Genomic DNA, 25,119 nt, shown 5'->3' with positions numbered 1-25,119 from the left:
GCTGGGACTAATACAGATCAGAACTGGAACAAACGGGATATACAGGACATGCTAAACTCCGTCAACTGAATAGCAACACAGTATGATTTAAAATGAACTGCTAGTGTTCACCAATGCTGATTATGTAGGACTCAAAAATTGAGTGGACCACCAGTACTGTAGCAGTTACAACTTACTCTCTCCCTGCTCCTACAGCTGCGACCCATTCCAGCGGCACCCACTGATGGGTTTGTCCTTTAACACGTTACCATGGTTTCCGATCATGGGAGAGACACCACTCCCAAAACCTGATGACACTGAAGCAGCTTTTGTATTCAGTCCAGCAATGGCCAAATTTTGTCCGTTGTGCGACAGTGCTTTTATACCTTAAGCGAAACATCACTCCCTTAAGTGTTCTCAGCTCCTCTCCCACTGCCCTCCCGCCTCCCCCGGTCTGAGCAGGCATAAATATAAGGTCATAAATGGATGTTGTCCTTTTTTTTTGGAGTAAGAAACACACAAATATCTAACACACAAAAACCTACCGCAAGCCTAGTTAAACCATGTCCATTGTAAGCCAGGCAGCTGACCTAGCAACCCAGTCTCTTACTCAACACATTTTAATCTCTGGCATATTCTGCCGCAAGAAAAATATACACGGCTAGGTCTATAATACTTTAAACAGCTGTTTACTATAGCTAGGTTACAAAATAAACACTGCTGCAGAGACCACGTGTTCAATATGCTCTGACCACAACAGCATCAGATCCCACCCTCAGTCTGCTCCGTGGTGGCGGTGGCTGACCCAGCGCCTCGCCCTCGCCCCCGCGCTTCGCATCTGCCCTTCAGACAACAAGCCCGGTACCCTTCGTCATTGCACAATTAAAAGTTGTCTTAAGGAGGTGAGCATCATCAGAGAGTCTCACTTGCTTTTCGCACATTACTCCTCATCACTCTCCCTCATCTGCGTCCCCCACAAGTCCTAGGCAGCACCCCAGCGCTTCCAAGGCAGGGGCGGCAAGCTCCGGACCAAAGCACGGGGAAGGCCTTCTGGGCTTGTGGAGGGACTGGAGTGTAGGGCAGAGGGCTTTACTCCACACAGTGGAAACATTTAATGCTGGATTCAGCCAACTGGTCACTTAGATGATCAATCCCAACTTCTGGGAGCCTGCTCCACTCCAGAAGATTCAACCGCCAGATGATATTGGAAATACAATGAAACTTTATGGTGAAGTGCCTAACAGCCCATTAAAAAGCATTATTCCAGTAGGCAAGCGACAAGGAGCCTTTCCTTGCTGGAGAGATGCCTCCTGAAAGAAAACGAAACACAAACACACAAAAAAAAAAAAAAAAAAAAAAGAAGAAACAAACCAACAAAATGGACAGTCTGCTCAGTGGGAGCGGAGAGGCAGCAGTAAATCTGATGGGGGCAACACCACGCAGTCGCCACACGCCTGCTCTCACAGTTTGCCTGAGTTGTTGAGATTCACAGACATGCACCGGCACTGCTTGACCTTCTGAATTTTCTTGAGTCGGAAGGGTGGGTCCAGCTCAGGGCACTCCAGCTGCACGGTCGAAGAGGTGACCTTGTGCGGCTTGCAGAAGGCGCAGGACTGGAAGGACTCCTCCTCCTTTTTCACGTGCCGTGGTATGTAGAAGGAGTTGCACTGCCCATAGCAAAAGCGGTTGATGATGGTGCGGCTGATGCAGCCTTCCTCGCTGACAGTCTGCCGCAGGGGCTGCGTCTTGCACCAGTCGCTCTTGAGGTACTTCCTTTCGGTGACCACCAGGGCCTCCTGGCTGGAGGCCAGCACCTCCTTATTCAGCTGCTGCCTCCGCTCCGAGTGGTTGCTGCTGCTGTCTTTGTAAGGGGAGGGAATGGCGCCTGCAGGACGGTTTTTCCTGGTGTCTGTTACTCGAACCAGCGCTGCCATCAGACAAACGGACAAGGCAAATTTCCAAATCATCCTGCAACGGCAACACAAGTAGCTGTTAGGAGGGACACGGCTTCAAACCACAAAATTGTAATGGAGTTGACCTTTACGCCTGCTTTTAAAAAGTGGAGATCTTACCGTCTTTGTAATCCCACCACTTTTCCTAGGAGATCAGCTCTACTGTAGGGTGATTATTTATCACGAAGAGGCCAGGCCTTGTGGAAACTCACGTCGCTCCCCCCTCTGCCCCCACCCCAAGCTCTCCAACTACTCTTTTTTCCCCCTATAGGGACACTGCTCCTTTGATGACTGAAACTGATTTTTACAGAAGCTTCAGCCAGAAAGGTTTCCTCCTTCTCTGTGAAATCCTGGGCCAAACAGCTGGGCAAACTCCTGGCTAACGAAGGCTCAGGACACTCCTGCCAATACTGTGACAGCTGATTTGGGGATGGCAGGAGAGAAGGGGAAGGGAACACCAGGTTACTCAAGGTGAACTCCCATCTGCCTCTCCAGCCCCTGAGTCCCTGCCCAGCCTTGTTCCATGTAGAAGTAGTGAGAGGTGTCCAAAAGCATATTTTTATTATTTTAAATTGCTTCTGAAGTTTCTTGGGGCTTTTATGGCACTTACAGTCTTGCATTTGTTCTCTTTGTGGGAGGCCGAAAACTTGATGGATTTATTCTTGCAGTAAGAGGAAATGCTTAAACACAACTTTGAGGACTTCATTACTGCAACGCCTCTTAGGCAAATGGTTTACGAAGGTTTGTAAACAGGAGAGAACTCAATATTTATTTTAGATGTTAAGGAATAGGGTAGAGCATAAGCCAGTTGCTAAGTTAAAATAGTCAGCCAGTTGGCAAAAATATTTTTTCCTATGGTTGTCTATTAGGATTTCTTGTTCTGTGGAGCATCTCTTACCAGCTCTTGGATTTTCATCAACCACTTGTCCAATTCAGTTTAGTAATGTGTCTCGATGCACTTCCAGGATATCAGAGTAGACGTACTAAATTTCCTCATAAAGTCAATGCTCACCAGTGAACTGCCACAACTCATTTGACACTTCATTTCACGTCGTTCTCCCTGGGAAGGGAGAACAGAGCCTCTCTAGGGTGCCAGAAGAGTGTGCAGCCCAGAAGCTTCCCGTTCAGAGGCAAGGACACGTCAAGTCTTTCTAAAAGTGCTCTGCTCACCTTTGTTCTTAATGGACTGTGTTTTCATAACAGCGTATAGATGAAAGACTCAGCCGTCTCTTCCCAGTAAAGCTTCAAATCCTTCCAAGTAATGATTTATTTTCCCTTTAGAGTGATGCCAAGACAAAAAAAATGACCATCACGCTGGTAAATATAGATGTGTCTAACCACTATAGACACTTGAGATGCTGCACAGGTACTGCTAACATGAAAACGTGCCATTTTCCAAACAAAGACACCAACAGATCAAAAAAGTGCTTTGCGACAACGGTGCAAGAGAAGACAACAGCAGCAGTAAAAAATGCTTCTCACCTAACAAAGCAGACCTAACGTATTTAACCCCTACGGAGATAAAGAGATGGAATTACTGTAACAGACTCAGACTAGGTGAGCTAACATCCCTTTAGGTGATTTTTCGAAGTTTACGAGATCTCAGTGTCAGACCAACTAAATTTCTAAAGGAAGAATTCTGAAGTGCTGAAGGACAGGAAAGTGCTAATCCTATAGCTGTGAACAGAGGATGTTCTGATGCAGAGTTAAATTTCACCAGATTGAAGCAGAACCACCGCTAAATGGAAACCGGTATTTCTAAACCCCAAATAAGCTCATTCATCTGCAACCGTGCCAGCTGCCCACCGACACCCATTGCAGCTATGGGTACTTTAAATCAGTGGCCTATTTTCTCACTGCTTAGCATTCAGCACACAAGTCCAGAAGTTTTGTCCAGAGTCTTTAAATGAAGCAAGACTAGACTTGGCTTTGCTCGCGGGTATTGTCGCCAAGACCATTGGATGTCAACCCACACAGCCAGGCCAAAACCTAATCAGGTAATTAGTTTCAGTTGAATATAGTGTTCCACGCTTCCTTTCAAACTGTTTTCATGTTATTCTGCACTGATGGCTGCATTTCAGTAGTAGATAAAACAACTGATCCCCACTGCTTTGTGTTTTATGTAGAAAGGGGAGGAAAAACCCCAGGAGCTACAAGCCTACATCTTCTAGAAAAAGGCAGAGGTGAGCTCTCCATAAGATGCCTTATGCCAACACTCCTTAGGCGTACTCTTCTACTCTTCTCTTGAAATGCAAGCCCACAAAGGAATTGTGATAACTCTGCCATCCTTCAGGGAGGGGGTTTGGTCCTTTTCAGCAGGGATATCTCCTCGCCAGTCTAGTTTCTCTGATCCTGGCGGAGAAGAGGATGGCTTCAGAGGCACATTGGAATGAGAGACACGCTATTTCCTCCCTCAACCCCTTCCTCTTTTCTATGGGAACCCTGTCTTACCATATCTGCCCTGTCTCATCGCAAAATGCAAGTTGAACCCATTTCCCTTTCGTGTCAAGGATGGGGTCAAGTAGAAAGCCCATGGAGGAATTCAGGAAAGCCGGCAGAGAGCTAACAACTCAAAGTCTACAATATAGAGAAATATTATAGTAGCTTTCTAATTACTGAAATAGTTTTATGTAGGCATGGAGAGCCGTTCAACAGAGTAAGTAGGATTTATTCACTAAGTCTATGTTTATAACTAATAAAGCGTTATTAATCAAAGCCCCTATTGTAAGGTTATAAACCAAACACCGCAGTACATGTTAGCAAGTACTTCTACAGACAGGTAGGAACACATCGCCTATTTCTGACATTGATCCTTATCAAACCTGGTTCTTAAAATGTTTACATAATAGAATAATAATCTATTTTACACTAGCAGGTCAAATGTGCATCCTGTCAGATCATGGAATTTCTAATCACAGGGTTGCCCCTTACTAGCCTGCAAATCACCCCTTTCTAAGCCCTGGCACACAAACCCCCTATTCAAGCAAGTAAGGGTGCAAACAAGGTCACCTGGTGCCAGCAACATGCCAAAGACTACATATATTTTCGGTACTCGCATGCAAAGAGAGGAGAAACCTCAGTATTGTCAGAGATCATGTTGGTGAACTCAGCCTGAATGCAAAGCAACATGGTGAATGCAGCCTGTCTGCAGACAGAGGCGGGATGAGGAGAAACACAAAACGTACTGGAGAAGAATCTGGCGTCTGGCAAGGACAGGGCAGTTCTGTCCTACTTAGATGTCACAGAATGTAACAGCATGTGGCGGAGACCGAGCAAGAGAGAACTGCCTGGAGAGACCAACACCTCCAAAGCTTGCAGGGATGCCAGCCTGGGCCCAGCGCTCCCGCTGCACTGGGGGCTCCCCATGGCGGAGCGGGTGGAAGCTCCCGTGCCACAGTCTTCAGCTCCTTCAGGCATCGTTGCCAGCTGTTGCCAGTTCCCACCCCTTTTTTCCAGCGCGTGAGCTGCTGCAGAAAATAACTTAACCTCAGACAGCAAGCAAGGCCTAGCTGCACTTACATTTCACGTGCTAAGTTTTTTATCTCTTTGAGATAAGGGAATCAGCATCAAGTCTGAGTTCAAAAACTCATCAAACCCGTCATGCTGGAGCTGGGCTATCAGGTACCCACCCAGGAGTGTAAAAAAAATCCTTGGTCGAGGAGGCAAGAACGCCAATATCCAGCTCTGTAATCCGGGGAGGTCAGGGCACTCAGCTAGGAGGGGAAGACCCAAGATCACTGTGTCTGCCCTTAGCTTTATTTCTTCTTTGTATCCAATTACTGTGTAACATAAAATATCTACCAAGGCAGGCTCCCTCTTGCATACCGACCTTCTGGCCCTATAACTCATGCATTCTTGAAAGCAATCCAGCTCTGGCGCAGGACAGGCAGTAGTGTAACCCCCAAAATAGCCTATAGTTTTGTGGTTAGGGCACTTCTCTGGGAATTGGGAGTATTGGATTTGACCTCAGAATTCAAGTGCCTCATTTTTGGAGAAGTCCCCCAACGCAGAAGTGGGTGCTATGTTCTGAAAGACAGGGCAGGAGGTAGTGGCGGTGCCCATCCGTGCTGAGTGTCTGCTCCACCATTTCTGCTGGTTTTCAAAGGCGTGACCAGTTTTGTCAGCTCAGGATGCAGTTTCTGGCTAGGAATTCCTGTTTCGTAGATCAAGGGTTGCAGGTGGACAGAAAGAGGGAGGTAACTGGAAGATGGCTGCGATATTTTATGTTAGCTGCTCAGGAAATCGGCAGGTGTGAGACCCATTTGTTTGGTTTGGCACGGAACACCTGCAAAGCACCCGGCATTATCAGCATTCCTGGAAGCACCCAACTCTCTGATACAGGTATGACATACGATCATCTCCTCTGCAACAGGCCTTCCTGGGAGGGGTTCAGAAAAAAAGCCCCAGTTTTTTAAAATAAAAATAATCTGCAAAACCTGTCTTACCATGGAACTTGAGTGCCTACCTGTTTAGCTTAGTCACAGGATGGATTCAGCCTGTAAATACACATGGAAGAAGATTTAGTACTATCAGACCTATCCTACAGCCATCAAAAGCAGCATAAGAGCTGCTGCTTCTAAATTTAATTAACAGCTGAAGAGTTTGCCTTGGAAAATCATTTCTCTTCAACTACCAGCAAAAGGCAGGCATCATAGGCTAGATTAAATCAGGTACAGTTCTGTGGCACAGAACATACACAGTCACATTTGACCACCTGCATCACTCTTCTCCATTTTCCACCCTGCAAACTTCAGAGACACGAAAGCTCTCCTTCGGGACCAGCTATTCAGCTGACAGTGGGAATCCCTGTTACCAAAACATTTTCTACTTCCCACTTACTTTCGTATTAGACCTAGTCAAAAAAGAATCTGTATAAACCAGCCATACATATATTAATGTAAGAACACAGTGTACATGGTCAGTTCTCAGCATTTTAAGATGGGACACAAGAAGTGTTCCTTGAAGACAAGCCAGGCAATAACTTTTCAAAGAACTAAAACTTGGCTTTAGCAACAGATGTGGGAAGCCAGGAAATATCAGATTCTCTACCAGGAAGCCAAAAATGCTATTTATTTAATTTATTAATAGTTAGGCATGATTCTAATGGTACAATGTTCGCATGAAGTCTACACAAATCAGGCATCTTTGTGCAAAGGAGGCATTCAGTGCTAACTTTTCCCTTTTAAGTATCCTTTGGAAATTATTGCTCCTGTGTCTCAACAACGTCAGCAATAACTGAACGCTGTACTGTATCTTTATTTTTGCAGAGCCACGGGCCTCTCGGTAAATCATTCCATCATTAATAGATCCTCATTATTAAATTGCCAAGACTGAGGCCAGCCACAACAACAAAACATGTAGAAGTCCGGGGGGGTGGGGGAGCCAAACTTAAAAAAAAAAAAAGAACTCCTCCAAAAACCCAGTACTGCAGCTAGAATGTGTTATTCAGATAAAAAATCTCTGCATTTTAGCAGTAAAGAGGAGTTACCATGGACTAGGAACACTAAGCATCACTTTTTAAAACCACTGCACGCAACACCAAAGGGAATAATTGTTTGAAAAACAATAATTAATGCCATTACAAGCAGAAGTTTTTCCATTCTTGCCCTCTAAGAACCTTCTATAGTGATTTGAGAGAAAGCTATTTCATTGCATCACAGCTCTAGCAGTAGGTGGTAGAGGGAGAAAACATTTCTTTCAGATTTAATAAAGTCCTTGTACCCTTGCTGGCTGGCTTGGATGGAGATCCTTCCTCGTCTTCATCCTTCCCTCTCCCTCCCACCATGGAGATCCAGCCTTCTCTCTCCCTTGCACCAACACCTCTCCCCCAGAGACAACCAAGCAAGCCCACAGGGAACACTACAAAGCTTTGAAGGAAACAGGAAAAGCCTCCCTGTGGGTCTGGGTGCCCCAGGAACCGAACTGTTCTGTCCAGGCTCTTGTCCTGTTTTTGAAAGGGAAAGGTGGGGCTGGGTTTCACTGATGTCAGCCTGCATTCCTCAGGAGAGAACAGCATTTCCTCCATAATGCCAGGATTTGTAAGTTCTCCTTGTCAAGACAGTTCCTGAAGACACTGAATTTAAAATATTGAAAAATAGAGTACATCATCAACAAAACCAAAGTACATAGAACAAAGACACTGGTGAGGACAGTCTATGCTAAGATAAAGCTAGTTGAAAGTAACTCAGAGGATGCTGCTTCAAACAAATTTCAGCTCTCGCTATAGATTTTCTACAACTGAGAGCTTTATCTTGAATTCTCCCCGAAGAGGCTGGGAGTTTAGAAGAATTCCTGGTCCGTGCACAAACATATAAGAGGAATCAAGGACTCAAACAATTACTCCTGTCATATTCAGCAATGCGTAATGTGTCAGATATGTTATTTTTAGGACAGGTGCAATTATGAAGAAAACTTGAAGGTAAAATCAGCCTTGGCACTAAACTTAACCAGCTCAAATATTGGGTTTTTCTTTCATGTTTTGTCCTCTATCTTTCTTATCTACCTTTACTGCCTCTAGAAATTCATGTTTATAACCATTGAACCATTCCTTTTTTTCGGGAACTTCAGACAAGCTCATTTGAAACAGGTTTGAATGCAGCTGCTCACTTCATCAGAGTTAAGAGATCACATTACTCCAATGCTCTTCTTTGCACTGACATCCTGCCAGGAAGCATATTGATTTAAATACTGTATTACTGATCTATGGTATTAGACTCTCCACAGGCTGAATCCTTCTTATCTTGCATAGCTTCTAAACCTGTGCTTCACTTTATTTTTTTAAGTAGTATTAGTATTGGAGGAATTGAGAGAAGTTTCACATTTTTCAAAGCCAGGGCAAGGAGTTTTTGAGGAGAGTCACTGAAGATTTCATCAGCTGAGACATCAGTTTTGATCTGTTATATCCAAGATATGAACTAGAGTTCCAGAAGACTGGAGGGAGGAGGGGGGGAAGTATTGGCGAAGCCAGCCCTGGAATTTTTCTTTGAGATACATTCACTAACGCTTATATCCATGATATATACCGATGCTTCCCCAAAAAACTCATAGACATACAATAAATGCAATTACCAAGGCAATCACTCAACTAGAAGAAAACAGCGAAGGAAACCATGATCCAAGTTTGTTTTCTTTTAAGGCTAAATGTTAGCCCAGTAATACAGTGAAGCAAGACACTATCAACTTAATACTGCCCTGTATTTATCAGTAGCAAAGATTTGATTCCATAACTATGTCAGCATTTATCATTTTAACACAGGAAAAGTAAAACAAAGCGGAAGAAAGCTGCAAGAAATGTAAAAGCTAAGTCATCCTACAGTAGCTCTGGTAACACAGCAATGCCATTTTTAGGGGAACAGAACTCAGATTGAATACTAACAGGTAACTGGGCAAAGTCTTTTTGGAATATTGTAATGATTAAAACTCCTAAAATTTGTTGCAATTTCAGCTTCAGGAACTTGTGGTTTTAGAGCCAACCACAGACAAATGTCTGCCTGGTGAGCACATGTGAATTGTCCCAAGCAGAGTGAGATGTCCTACTCAGAAGTGTCTGGGTAGTCATCAGTACTGGCAGCACATGCAACACTGAGGAAAAAAGGGGGAGTGGGAGGAGGGAAAAACCCACAAAATAAAAACAGATTTCTGCTAGCCGTCCGTGAGGTTGATTTTCTTTCTCCCAACCTGGTTTTGGAGAATGTTGCAGTCAGGGGGTGGGAGGAATAAATAAAAGAAAACTCCTTGGATACAAGGAGAACAGTTTTTTGGAAAGGACCGAAAGTTAGTTCTCCTATGGATCTAAAACGTGTCCCTTTGCATGAGCGAACCAGGTTGAAGAGATACTTGTTCTCCTTCTCAGTGTTCCTCAGCTTTCCAGCATGAGATAAAGAGCCCCAAAGAGGCAAGTCAGTTCTGTTTGCACATGAACGTTTTGTCCAGCAAGCAATAAAAGCCTACATTTAACTTTATTCCTCTGTGCAGAAGGCAGCTGGTACACTCCCATTTGGCAGCGTTTCATTCAGGAGAAAACAGCAGACTTCTGCCCTTGGGAAACTAAAAACTAAATCAGAAGGGAAGCGGTGGCTTGAGCAAATGTCTTCATTTGTGACCATCCCTCAGCCTGTTGGAAAGGAGGACAGTCAACACAAGAATGGGGAAAGTTCAGCATTTAAATACAATAGCTCATTTCATTGCTTCCTCACTGGAGAATCGATACTACAAAAGACTATTTTGCAATGAGTAGTCTCCATTATATTTTTGTTGTTTGCATTACAACATAGAAATCTCATCCAAGACCAGTGCCTGACTGAGCAACACAACTTCAAATATTTGTAGACTAACTTGGTGAGCAACATATGGTGGGACCAGAACTGAGCACAGAGGGGAAGTGAGTTATTGGAGGTCACAAATTAACTGAGAATGGACCTTTTCCAACGTCTTTCAATTGCACTGCATGGCACCAATGCTCTTTTTGCTGATCAATCCAGATTTGTTACCCTTAGACAAGCTTTTCTTTAAAAACCTTATACTTTTGTATATGGAAATGGTTCTGTATGAAAATTTCCTATTTAGTTTCCCTGAGTTTTGATAGAACAGAGATGGAGTTAGGAGCTTTATCGCTTTGTAGCTTCAAACAATGCACTACTTCCAGAGCACACGGCTCATTTTCTAGCTCCCAATAAGGGAGAAGACTGTCATTCTTCAATATACACACATTACTGTACTTGCACCGCTCCCAGAAGATGACATTTGGATGAGATCTGTTCTAGAAGAAAACTGAGGCCTGTACATTAAAACATCATAAAAGTACTCAAAAGAATTTCTGCTTCCTTCTGTTAATGGTCAGAAAAATGCAATTACTTCTAAAAATCAATAGGTGGCACGTAATCTTGTATATGAGAAACACAAGATTAATCAACAGAGAAGTAACATTTAAATTTTCCCGATTTTCTGGTACATTCAGATACTCGTATTCTTTCAGGCTCTCTATTCAAGACACTGTCCTCGGTTACTACCTTATGACTCTTAAGTAGGCCTGTGCCTGTTTGAAAAATCTAAGATGTTATTTATAGTCTAGTGTTTATATTATGAATTTTTGTAAGTCAATATCCTATTTATAGAGCTGAAACACAGATGGTTCAAATAAGAATTGCTCTTATCTCAATATCCTACAGGCTAGCCTTGCTATTAGGTAACATGCAAATTCCCATACAGACAAAATTTCAGCTATGTATCCCACTATTTTCCAATATGCCACTTGCAAGAACCATGCGGCTCTATTTCCATAAAGTTGTCTTTAAAATGGTACAGATTTATTGCTTCAAGAGTTTTTCATTTACATTTATTTCTGCTTAAATTTGACTGACAAAGCATCAGTCCTCACGACTAAAACTTACAGTAGTAGTTCTGGGGACAGACTGCAGAAGACCTATGCTAATGAAGAAATAAAACAAGTATTAAGCCAATTCAGCTTGTTAGTCACAACCAGGACTGTGCCACGCAAACATGTAATTAAGCACCTTACCAGAATGATTAGTTTCACAGAAGACCACTCTTCTTCTCAGTGAGTCTAAATCTAGGGAATCCTCTCATCCCTTTTTTGACTTTTCTTTGGTTAATAAGCAACATGCGATTCCACATCTGACAGTTCCTCACAATTACATTTTTCAATCCACTGACCAAATTTCAAACAAGTTGGACAGCAAGGCAATTTTGAAACTCCTGTTGCATTACACTAAGTGTGTTTTCTCCTAGGGTACCTAGGAAGGCGTTAACAGTATTTCAGGGGAGGGGAAGGGGGGGACAAGTCAAGGATATCACACTTCGGTACCATGGGTGGCGTGAGTGGTAAAGAGAACGTTTAGGGTTACTGTGGTGGACCGGCACACCAAGCACATCCATAGAAAATCAGAGTCCATGAGCTCTAATGTTCATATGTAATATGAGACACCTTGAAACAACAGTGGGTCACCTCAAAGTTTTTAATACATTCTCTTGCTCAGGGTATAAACTGGCCCAAGAGCTAAGAAAAACTTACTTGCACCACACGTAGACAGAAGCCAGGCAGTAACGAGTCACTGCTGCTCACCATACACAGTATTCCCTTTGGCTTGATCCTGTAATATTTTGTATTCCCTTTTGTTCATGAACTTACATGGAAAGTTACAAGATGTTTTCTTCTTTCCCGAAGAACACCAGGTTTCTTTTTTTGTGGATTACCTAACCGTCCATCAGAATCCCCATTTTATTACTTTTGTTTCAAATGTTTAACTCAGTTCTGGGCTTTGCTCTGAAAGGACGCCTGTTCACTCAAGGTCTTGTATGGGAAAATTCAGGTATGCGACTGAAATGCAATTCAAACCTGGGAGAGCTGAGAAGCGCAGCAACCGCATGCTCTGATGATTGTTTGCATACGTGCATTTGGAAGCCTATAAACAAAGATGACATTTGGAGTTCGAAACCTTCAGAGTTATATGGCTTCTTGGCTACCCTAGTACGTGCGTCAGTTGATGTCTTGATAAAAGTTCTTCAGTTTGGAACTATTCTGACCCTTATTTTCAAGCTGTTTTTTAAGATAATAAAAGGAATTTTCATTTCTTTCACTACATATCTATTGATATTTCCAAATGGACAGTAATGCTTATGGTTGTCATAGCTGTCAGCTGGACCAAGATAAATCACAGCAGCTGATGCTCAACAAGTGTCAAAAGTACAGAACTTACAAGGTGCTATAAAGTCAGGAATACAAATAAAATTGTAATTAGATATGCAATATCAACATAAACATTGCTCAATACCTAAACATTTCAATATCATTTTCTATATATACTGGAAAATGTATAGCACACAGAATGAATGGACAAACTCCACTTTACTCACTGTTATTGGCAGTGTGTGTCACTTAACTGAAAGGTGAATTTTCAGTGAAATGCTGCAGGATGACCTGTACTACAGGAAATTTCACATCCAAATACTGGAAACTGACTCCATCCCTCCCACTTCACACTGATGGCAACACGTGGCTGTCCCACATCTATGTTCTTGTGGCTTTGATTCATGCTCTGCTCAGTGATTCTCCCTCCGTCATTGCCCGAAGAATGTAAATATTTGTTCTGTCTGTATTCTGGTTTACAGACTTGGCCCGTTACTGAATATGAAGGCTGTAATTCAATCACAGAAGGATCTGTTGCCATGCATAAACTGGGATTTTATGTTTTATGACTTAGGCTTTGCAGAGCAGCCGTCTTCCTACTGACCTCCCCCTCTCCTTGCCCATGACTGAATTATAGTTCTGTCTCTAATTGAAGCCTAGTATTATTCTATTTCTCTTCTGCCGAGAGGAAGACCAGAGCTATCATTCTGAATACACACCAAGCCACAGGAGCCTGGATGAGGTACTCTAATGACAGGTCCTCCTACACAGCACATTTGCAGTCTTTCTGCTAATTAATTTGATTTCCTTTGTCTAGACTAACATAATGCAGCAAGTTATGCTCATTTAAAGGAGGATTGTTAGCCTTTCAGTTCACTCCAAATGAGGAAGAAAGAAGAGTCAATAGAGAGGAATCCGGGGGAGACTGACTTTGTCCTTGACTACACCATTGCTTATGTTTTCACTTGACCAAGACTTTGTCTCCAGGAGAACCCGAGACAGGACTATCATCAGAGAAGAGCCTATAATCAAAATCAGATATCGTCGGTATGTGCACGGCAAGGCAGTGGCAGTTACACAGAAGGGTTCTGTCTACGATGCACTGCAGTCAGCAGCTTTCTTCCTGGCAATCACTTGGCATTTACTGTTCGCAGCTCCTGACATCCTCAGAGGGCTGAACAAACGTGTAATTAAAAACACACACAAGCTGGTTTCTTCAGTCACCCTTCACATACAGTAGTGTGCCACTGGACTAGTAAATCAGAGGCAAAGCTAGTAATGGGAATTAATGAAGTAACTCCTCCCTATTCGGAAGGCCAGACCTCCGTTGGTCAGTTTTGACAATGATTGAAACTGTGGAGCTGAGCAGAGTCTCAGAGCTGAGCTGTCAGTCAAATACAGGACTTGGGAAATGGAGTGATGCGTGATAAACAGATGAACCAACTTGGATTTGAATGTTCAGCCTTCTGAGTCGGGTGGGCAGATCCAGTTTTAATACCCAGAAAGAAAAGTGACAAGGAAACACACATCATACAGGTGCACCGTGGAGTGGAATGAGTCCACACATGTCTTAATAATGGCAGGGAAGATCTTTGCCTACAACAGAGGAAGAAGAAGGGAGGAAGCCTACAGAGGTCATCAACAACCTCTTCTGCTCACAAACCCATAGAAAAGCGCCAGAGTTCCCCTTTGGTAGGCAATTTCAGGATGATTTCTAGCCTTGTAACCTCAGTTGCATTTATCATTTTGCAGCATCAAAGAGGGGAAGGATTCCAACTTTGGGACTTACTGGCTCAGGGAATTTTTTTGGCTGATAGTAACTGGGGACCCTCTTTACATAAACACAAGCAGAAGATAAACAGCACCTAGAGGCTCTTTATTAATTTAATGTGACCTTGTTTTTTTACTGTGTTTGGCCATAAGCCATTCATACTGTGTCACCATGGTTAAGGTTTGAATATTTTTCCATTACTCATGCTTTCAAGCTCAGCAGAAGTAGACAATAAGTAAAAGGAAATCTAAAGATTTTTCTCTTTGGCTCTTCCAGAAAGCTATTCTCAGAAACACGGGGAGGTATCTCGGAAAGACTTAGCCATACCTAGCTATAAATTTCAGTATGAGATGGCAAGCTCCATTTCTCTTCCAGGTCTATTCAAGGCCTGTTCCTCAGCTCTAACTTAGGCAGCAATTCCTTGAAGCTAGAGGAGAGAGATGACACTTCTGTTAATCTTTGATGAGCTCACATTACTACATAGAAGGACAAAGATACTGAGACTCCATTTCATGTCAGTGCTTGAATTGATTGAGAGCAATGAATTGTCCAAATGAAGTGGCCAAGACGGCTTCCCTTCTGACACGACATCAATGTTGGACACTAGCTAGCATTTCCCTACGTGACCAGTAAATGCAAGACCAATTGTGAAGAGCAGGAATGAGTAATCAAAAAGTTTGCTCATTCAGGGTTTGGGTTTTTTGGTTTTGGGTTTGTTTTTTTTTTTTACTCTTATTACAAAGTAGTCAGAGAACCTGTTGGGCATTACAGTTTATACCATTTTACTAATCCTGACACTTAGTGCTGTTCCAAGCATTTGTATAGAATCATTTTGGTTGGAAGAGACCTTTAAGATCATCGAGTCCAACTTAACTCCTGCTGAAGCAGCAAGGGAGAGTGATCAACCAAAGTGTTTGGCAAACTACTTGTGTTTGTTTTGTGTTGGTGTTAGGAGAACCACTACAAGCAGTTTAAACTTGTTTATACCATCCTATTAACCATTCAGTTGGCTCAGCAACTGAATGCTATCTCCATCTCTTCCTAAGGGCCGTTGTAGTTGATTAGACCAAATAAGATCATCCCAAGGGAAATGTTCTGATCCATAGGTGTGCTCCGGTCCCTGATCAGTGATCATACACACAAATCACTCATTTATGACTGATTTAGACCACAAGTACAAACAACATTATGCACCCATGGACGTGTCTCTTTCTAGACTTCTTCCTACGTCTTCACTAAACAGTAGACTTTTTAAAGAACTTGTGTGTAATATGGGATTAAAAGGATGGAAATCTCAAGTAAAGCTAGACAGAAAATATTTTCTGACACTATGAGAACTAGACATATTGAAAGCTTCATCTCCAGATTGGAGGAAAAATTAAGTCCTGACCATTGGCCTACATTTTCACTTTGGAGCAGCTGAACTATTAAATTCTGAATTCGTCCTTATTTTCCTTTTGAAGAAGGACGTGAAGTGAGCAAAAATTGGTTTTAAGATACTTTCAATGTAAAATTATTAAACCCTCAAAACCCACAGAGTTAACATGAAACACCTTTTTGCCTCAGTAATGGGAAAGCCCTAAAAAATACACATAAATTGGACTAGGACCTTCAGTCCAAGGATGCTGATACCTTTTCCTGTGAAAAAGCAAATTCAAAAAAAGAGTTTTGATCAACACTTCACCTGAAAACTTTCATTCCCATTGTGTGGGGACACAAAAAAAAAAAAAAAAATAGTTTCAACTCTGAACAACCCTTGGGGTCAGCTACCACAATTCACGTAACATGAGGGTCCTCAATGGGTCAAGGATAACCACAGCCCCATGGGATTTTTTATGCTTGTATTTTGAAAGGAGGCTCAGTAAAGAATTTGGCTTAGCAAAACAAGACTATGCTTCCTCTCTTCCCTTACTTAGTTTCAGAACAACAGTTTCTGCTTTGAGTGATTATTTCAGCTTCCATAATTTTTCTCCAGCACAAAATTGCAGAGAAGCTCCATACAGATCAGACCAGCGATTTGGGTAGCATAGGAACATGGACAATGTCAGACTGTCAAAGAGAAATGGAACAGCAATTAGGAAAAATACTATCAAAAATGCATCTAGCAAAGACAAAGCTAAAAGTAGCTCACCTGCCTAAAAATCTGCTAACTTGCCAAAACCCATTTTTCTTAGAGGACCCTAAGAAGCTCCTAATTAGGACAAAGACCAATGAATACTAATTGCCACTTGGCAAAATTCTGCTCATTAAAAACACAGGGCACATTTGTGGGGTTTTTTAATTCCTTCCTGCCCCCAAAATCAAAGCCTTGTTTTACGATATGAATGACATAAAAGGCTTCATCAGAGCAAGTGCACAATTTCATATCTACATTTTTGTTATAAGGCTGAAGGGGAGGACTCTTAAGCTTATCTAAAAAGAAAAAAAGGAGTGCGAATTAAATCATTAAACTATATGGTTTAAGCAGAATACACAATGGCACTGCAGACTTGAATAGGAACGGAAGCAAGAGAGGCACATTTGGATTAATAAAAACAGACATAAGAAGGCAAGCTACTGAGTGGGTTTACAGCATAAATGTACAGAAGACACAGAGAACCCATCTAGATACCGTGGTTTTAATAAGGTCCTCTCTATGACTATTCTCCACCCCCCTCAAAAAAAAAAAATTGTTTAAAGCTGCTTGCCAAATCCATGGCAAAGCATCTAACAGAAACCAGAGATGAGATTTAGAGACACTTTAGAAATAGGTGACAGGGACATACATGTCACTTGAATCAACGTGAGCAATCCCGCAAACTCCTGTTCCCACACCTACAAAGCCTCCAGTGTCATTTTGGGCTGCAACATCGCTTACGTGTTTATACACCAGTGCCTCTGCGGGGCGCCCAGATGCACGACTCGGGGGGTGGTAATGCCGTCCTGCTGCCATTCACACAGAAGGCAGACAAGGCTTGGGAGCCACTCAGCAGCTCCCCAACCGTCCTGCTTTGTCAGTTGTGTTTCACATACACCCAACCAACACCGCTGAGCGGAAAATGAACAGCCTTAACTACTACCAGTCATCCAAAAATGCAGCCAATGGGGCACGCTACTTATCTTTCTCATAACCAGCTTAAGCAAGAAGATCTTCCCAATTAATGAACATAAGCTTAGAGTTTCAGTACCCACATGAACTGAAGGTAATTCCGTTCACATTCCCCGCTAAAAAAAAACCCACTAAAATCTGCAGAAAAGGGTAGTGGGAGAAAAAGTACAAAGAGGCATTACCCATACTTTCTGTTAAAGCTGGGTTATCAGATGGGGATTAAACATAAAATTCATAGACCTAAAGGGAATTATAATACTATACCCAACATTATTTTCCTGTCTTTAGGCTTTGTGATGTAGGTGGTGAGGTCCTGATTTAAACTCCCTGAATTTTATCATTCTCCCTAAAACATTAAGAAGGTCATTTGTCCTAGGTTTTTGAACCCAAACGAAAATAATCACAGACCAAAAGAATTAAAACCTATGTGTTTTTCTCTCAATTTTACATTCTGATAAGAATACTGCAGGATGTGGGTTCAAATATATATTCCAGTTATAGATATTCCCTGTAGAATAGTGCAATTCCACTTTCAGGTAAAGTAATGGCACGGAGAAAACCCTGTACCTGACCTTGAGAAATAACCAAACCAGCAATTAATGTCAGCTGGCTATATTTCTAATTGCAACCCGTGCCCCTCTGAGATAAAGCTTAAATCACCTCTTGCTGTCACCTGGTGCAGGCTGCACTTTGATTGATTCAAACTGTGACCCACAGTCCCACAGCTCCTGGCCCCCGCTGGCACCACCTTTCCTCCACCCAGCGCACGCAAGCGTGTGTTCAAATATATATTCCAGTTATATATATTCACTGTAGAATAGTGCCGTTCCACTTTCAGGTCAAGTAATGGCACGGAGAAAAGCCCAAAACACAATCATGTGTGCACACACTCACACACACGCACACACGCAGAGTCCTCGGCCACCCTGTGCCAGGACTAACAACCATGCAGCCACACAGTCAGCAAGACGAGTTTGCTGATCCAGCTGAAAAGCTATTATTTTTTATTTTTTTTTCTGTTTTGCCGGCCGGCTTTCCATCTGCCGGCAGGATCAGTGGCGCCGCCGGGGCCCCCGTGCCAGCGCTGGGCAGCTCTGCCCTGCCGGTGCCAGCCTACGGGGAGGCTGCCTTCCACCAGCAGAGAAGCCGCACCCTGATACTCCTTTCCAAACTGGGGCCTGGGAACGCTGTCACCCAACTTACCTGTTTCAGGGTGGAGGAGGCTAATGTAACTGGAAGGGTGTGGCTGATAAAGGCGGCGTTGACTGACAAGACTGCATGCTTTGGCTTCCTAGATGAGATGCATGGTCCTTGTATCTGAATGGCTTGGTGCTAGGGCTACAGTCTCACAGCAGTGCGAGGAAATAAAATAATAATAACAGGATGTTATGAGTTGTACCATTTCAGATGGTACGTACATCCAAGATGCTTGTATAGGCTGGCACATCAGAGGCAGACCCTATGGAAGATACATACTCCTCCACAGTGGCCACCGGAAGTGTCTTAAACATTGCAGCTCGCTCTTCGACTAGATTTCCAAAAGAGGTATGCAGCATTTATCTCAAGTTCTGAATGGATACAAGGTACTTAAAATGAGGATCTTTTATCTTATCTTGAAAATGTGCCCTGCAACTGTAGTGCAAACCTAAATATTAAAGATGGAAAAAGAACCATGAAAATGTAGTATAACTGCTGCATCCTACTCTCTGACTTTTGAGTATCTTGCCTTGTAATTTCAAAGGTTTCTTCCACCAAGGCTTTGGGTTTTTACGTGATTTAATAAAACCACTGGTTAGACTGCTTAGGAATAATCTACATGACATCGGAGGTACTGATGCCTTCTCCTTCGCTCTTTCTCCATTATTCATATGCCCCCCTCACCCGCCCTGCCCTAACACCTACCCTTGCTGGGTTCTCCACATCTGATCCAGAATCTAGCACTGAAGACCGTGGCAAGGTGTCTCTTCTTCCTTTTTGTGAAGATGCTACATACCCATGCAATTAGTGCATTGCAAAATTAAGAAAACCTGAATTTAAGGACAAACAAACAAACAAGTAATGTGGCTTGGTGAAAGAAATTGGAGGGACAGTTTTCCGCTGTCTTTCCAGGTAACAGATGAGACAAAAATGCTCATGAGGCAGAATCAATCTGCTGGTTAATAACCTGAAAAAAGAAATCTATGAGAAATTATAACATAATTTGAATGCAAACATTTGTCCAACCTCCCTTTCAGAATGAAGCACTGGAACCGTAACAAAAGTTGTTCACTTGTTCTGTCTATTAAATTCACACGGATTTTAGGCAAAAGCACAAGTTGTGCATGCACATGACGTGGTAAGAAATGGAGTGATGATCTTAATACATGAATGAGAAAAACAGGAGACAAGTTATCCAGGTGCATTCGATCAGCAGAAAGCTGAAATAGCACCTGACCAGTCAGGGTCTAAGGTGAAGCCTTCAATGCCAAAGAGCACCAGCTCATATCTCTGCCACCCAGTCAAAGGGTACAAATACCACAGCGACGAGCCATTCAAAGGGCACAGGCTTATGCTCAGAACCTGTGCATTAAGCTTCTCCCTTGTTACTGAATGAAGGCATCTTCATTCTCCAAAAGCCAAGATAATTTTGAGTACCATGTGGGCTGTTTTGCAGTTAACTACAGTTGCATATATGCATAAATCTACTGGACTAACCTCTCATATAGGCATGAGCTCACACCATTTCAGTAATTAGGACTCTGGTTAAGAGAGGACAGCTTATAAACTAACACTGTAGAAGTTAAGCAAACACTTAATTGTCTTCCTGTATTTGGGTCCAAAAGCCCATTGAAGTTACCAGGCATCAGAAGAAAAGCATGGCAACACACCCTACACACCAGCAAGTCAAAAGCATCAGGGAACGCACCCTACCCACCTGTAATTAAAAAAAAAATAATAAAAAGGTTGGATAAGTTTGCAGCCTGTTGCAGCTTTTTGTTAAGTCAACTGCCATACACACACACACACACCAAATTGTATATTGCTCCTGTGTGCACTGATGTCTCTCACAATGGCCACCACAGTAACCCATCTGTCCCAACATGTTCCACAGTAGGACAAGAGACTCCTCATAAAAAAAAAAATCCAAAAGCAGAAGCTAATTGTATACAAATCTCAAAAAGCCTCCCATCAGATCTATGCCCACCACACTTTGTTGATGGTATGCTGAGGACATTAAGGACAAATCGAGGTTCTATTTTTGGACTTGAAAACATGGCTGCACAAATGCAGAATGGAAAGCAATAGGTTATGTGCCAGTTCTGGGTGTCACGCTTGAGGAAAGCCATGAAGATTTCTAGAAGGGAGGCAAAGAAGAAAAACAGGAGCATTTATATACACAGAAACTATAACTTAATGTGGCAAGATTGCAGAAATTGGGCATCTTTAATACAAAGAAGCAAAGACCAAAGGAGTGATGTTAATAGCTTTCAAAGCTATACATAGCATACAAGGCTATCACAAAGAGTGAAACAGTATGTCTTTACCCTTCATGGATGCAAATGCAATAATGTCGGCAAATAAGATTTCAGACAATATTCCTATTAACAAGCACCGACCATGATACAGACAGTGAAGCATTGGAACTGATTTGCCTAAATTTGTAGACTTATCATCAGGCTTATTAAGGAGAAACTGACACAAAAGGCGAAAAAAATTATCACCACATTTGCCGGGAATTTTGTTAGATAAATGGATTGTAACAAAGAGGAGATGAGCCAGATGACTTCTCAAAGTCCCTTTAATTCCCTTTTAAGTAAATAAACATGTATATATTATATGGAAAAATTACTGTGCTCCAAAGAACCATCTTTATAACAGAATTCTGCCTAGTTTTCTGTCATTTCTCATCTTCCTAGGTTTTTATGCTTCATGCTAGTTAGCACAGAAAGACATCATCATTCTTTTTGCAGTACAGCTTAAGGTACTTTTGCTATGGGAGGCACTAAACCACTGCTCAAAGCCAGCCTTATGTTTAACACACTGCAACCTGCTAATTGTCAACCTACCACCTTTATAATGCAGATACTATCAGATTCCTTCAGAATTAAAGGCTCATTTTGTTTTCTTTTGTTGTAGGCAGAATATGTAACATTTGTTTCATGCTCCTCCGTTGGCAAGAGGTCAAGACTCAAGATTCTGCAGAATGCCTTGGGTTTTCCAAAATTTAGGTTATTTAGGGAAAACATTCCTACTTTATTTGTTGAAGAAAATGAATGCCGTTTATAAATCGTTAGGAAATAAGTTATGTTCCCAAAGCATACTTAAATACCCATAAAACACACACCCACACCATCTTCCACATAAGGCTAATTTGGGCACAGTTTTAAACTGTCTTTGAGGACTGATTTCTAGCCGGAGAAGTCAAAACTGCTTAATTAGCAGCGTGGGTAGACAATAGCGTGCCAATATCACGCCATATCGTACTTTTTCCTCCCAGTCCCTTTGGAGCCAGAGCGACAGACACGTTGAACTAGAAGCGGGGCGATGGTGCTGCTGCACTGGCTGATGGAGCCACCAAAGTCCACAACCAGCAACTGAATGGGGCAGCTGAGTGGCTTCTCATCTGGAGGCCTCAGGACGACAGGACAAGCCCAGAAACAAGCACATCCTCGAAGATCTGAGACAAACTGCAGAGGTTTGCACAGACCAAAACATCTGTATTGTCGTCGTGACAGCAAACACCCAAATTTTTCTCTATTCGTAATACCCATAATTAACAGGTGTGGAATAGTTTGTCAACAGCTGTCATCATAAAGCTATGGTATTTGTCCTACACGCGCAGCAATACCCTGTGAAGATGTATCCACTGTCCAACCCTCCCTTTCCCACAAAGCCCAGCAAATAAATAAATGAAATTGCCCTCAAACAGAAACTGAACACACACTGGAATTGAAGTCCACTTTCCCATCTGCCTGTTTTATCGTCCCGAGATTGAGATCAGCTTTGAAATTTGATTCACTTACTGTTGCTAATTCCCTAAAATTAGCCTACAGTGTAAAGGCATCTCCTCAACATTTTCCCTGTGAGGAACTGCTCCCCTACCTAGATATAGTCTGCTATTTTTGACTACATTAAAGAGGTGCAGTGGTATCGCAGTGTGCGGGTTCCTAAAAACCAGGAAAGAGTCATTCACCTAAGAGCCACTTACAACACTAATATTGGTTATTTGTTTACTGTTATTTACTCTTACTATTATTTATTTACTGTTATTTAGTAGCCGTAATACAATTCCTCTTAGTACTGCTATTCCTGAGAGAAGCCAGTTGCTCTGGTATGTATTTTAAATCAATGCTACGTTCATACTCTCTTGTAACCTAGTGCAAAGCAACAATCGTGTGGATATGCCTACGTTCAGATTCTAATAAAAAGTACATCCCTCATTGCCAAGGAATTACTGTAGAACGGAGACAAAAGGGAAGTTTAATACAAGACGGAATCCTGAAACAGCAGAGGATGAGAAGAAGCCGCAAGGCTTCAGGCAGTAGGCAATACTGCAATGTTTTCTACCACCAAGAAATCCCACACACCGTTTCACTGTGTCCAGTAAGCTCAGGGGGAAAAACGGAGGGAGGGATGAGTCTCTGCAAATATGTATTTAAAATTATTGCCGAGGATGTATCTGACAAACACTGACTTCATTAGAATCAATTAAAAATAAAAATATTTTACTTCAATAGAGCCAATAATTTTACCCTATGGGAATATCAATACAGAGTCCTTGAGGTTTAAAATATCCAGTCGTTTAGACAAGGCAAGGCTCTGTCTTCATGTAGACTCGCTTATATTTCACACAGTTCAGGTGTACAGAAAAAGTACTGCCATTAAAAATACTCAGTCAGTTTGAAGTAATCAGCAAATGCTTACAGAGGAGTTATTGTGACAGCTGACAGATGAAAAAAAAAAAACACCAACCACACCAGAAATGTTTACCAGGAAGTAATTTAAAACAATAGGTTAACAACATTTAAGTTCTTGGAATATCTTGTGATTCCAATACAAATTGGTTTTCATTTCTTCCTAGTATCATGTTTCTTCCTTAGTTATTTTGCATATTTACAATTTTATTTTACTTTCAATTGACTAAACTTCGTCTGGCTATAAATGGGGAAGAAGGATGAGGGGAGAGAAAACTCCACAAATGTCTGTTTTCTGCCCAGTGGAACACATTAAGTAAACCTAGCCCAGTTTGTCCTAATCAGGGCTACAGGAGTCCTTGGCTATACGAGAGCACCAACAGCTGAACAGGTTCTATAAACTGTGGCTAAAAAGGTATGTAAGTGCTGTAAGGCTGAACAATTTCCCTCATTTTAAAGATGTACAAGACAGCAAAAGTCTGGAAGTCCTGTTATAGGCACCAATGGAAACCCCAACTTTGCTGCTTGCGTTAGTGCCTTGGTTTTGCGATTTAGCAGAGCTGCCCGACAGGCTCAGACGGGACATCCAAGAATGGTTCAGTCTCCCATTACATGCCTTTCTAAGAATTTTGAGCCTACAATAATTAAATAACAACAATCCACCACCATTTTTTTTTCCCCACAACCTTAGATATCAGGGTCTAGGAAGAACTGAATGGAAGACCATTGTGGGTAAAACAGTGAGGTGAGGGAAGAGGGAGAAAGAGCTGTAATACAACCTGCTGTAAGGGAAAAATGTAACTGAATGAGGAGTTTTTCATTGCATGACTGCCATATATTCTAAAGCAAGAAATAGGAAAGTTTAATTAGAATCCCCCCATATCCCATAGATTTACACTCTTGGCTGGAGCCAAATTAAGATCTGATTAAGGTTTACATCAGAGATGACAGACCTCCTGAAGTCATTAACTTCAGTTTTGACAATGATGACAAATAACTGACTATTTTTCTGAAGCTAATGCTAACTTTCCCACAATGTATGCATTAATTGTAGGCTTCATAACCCGAGTGTCTTGTTTGGTACAGTTTGCTGGCTGGAAGGCCCTAGTTTCTGCCAGTTGGCTGTACCAGGCAAATCATTTAAGCAAAGGAGGGCTGATCCTAATCTCTCCTCATGCAATGCTAATACAGCATCAATGAAGAATTCAGTATCTGTGTTGCTCTGTGTGCACAGCTCCCAGCTGAACTTTGGACTTGTGAAATTTATTGTTACACAGGAGTTTCTCATCTTGAAGTAAAATCACGTTCAGTGATCCTCAAAAGTATCTGGGAAATCCCAACGGCCTCTGAAAAGCTCACCAGCTCTGAACTGTGACATTCTGGCCACTGGCACCCGGGGCCATTCCCTATGTAAGGGTTTGACAGCGGAGGGGAGGGGGTAAGATGTGTTTAGCTGTACTTTGGATCTAGTTACATCTTCTTATAGCTCCGAGGATTTTATCACCTTTAGTTCCAGAGTGTAATTTAACCTATGCATTCAACCCTCATAGTGATCCTTCCCAGCCTTCAGTTCCACCTTTTGCCTTACATAAGGAAAATCTCAGCACATCGATCCTAAGATGGAAGCATTAAGAAGCATTTTGCAGCATTTCTCAGTCTTTCTTCCACCTTTTTTCCCCAGCACTTCTGTGAGAGCCTCCACTTATGAGAGGCAGGGTTTTGGAAACACTCATTTCGACAGTATTATCTGACGTTCAATAATTCCCCACCTTGGCACACCGATTTATGAA

At 42.2% G+C, this 25,119-nt stretch overlaps 1 protein-coding gene across 5 annotated transcripts in view; it reads right to left on the bottom strand.

Moving 5' to 3' along the window:
- Positions 1–652: 652 nt before the first annotated feature.
- The window catches only part of GREM2 (gremlin 2, DAN family BMP antagonist), a 38,379-nt gene continuing 13,912 nt past the window's right edge, over positions 653–25,119 (bottom strand). For 2 of the 5 annotated variants that reach the window (XM_074580017.1, XM_074580021.1), the window contains exon 2: positions 653–1,947. In XM_074580017.1, the coding sequence (XP_074436118.1) occupies positions 1,440–1,946 (507 nt within the window). In that variant the 5' untranslated portion in view covers position 1,947 and the 3' untranslated portion in view covers positions 653–1,439. Of the gene's footprint in view, positions 1,948–2,051; positions 2,143–2,829; positions 2,841–19,337; positions 19,433–25,119 lie in introns of those variants that run through there. The other 3 variants (XM_074580016.1, XM_074580018.1, XM_074580020.1) reach the window with 3 other exon arrangements.

Source organism: Larus michahellis, chromosome 3 (genome assembly GCF_964199755.1).
Source record: "Larus michahellis chromosome 3, bLarMic1.1, whole genome shotgun sequence".
NCBI lineage: Eukaryota > Metazoa > Chordata > Aves > Charadriiformes > Laridae > Larus > Larus michahellis.
The sequence above is the reverse complement of the archived record's forward strand: the minus strand, read 5'-3'. Positions and strand labels throughout refer to the sequence as shown.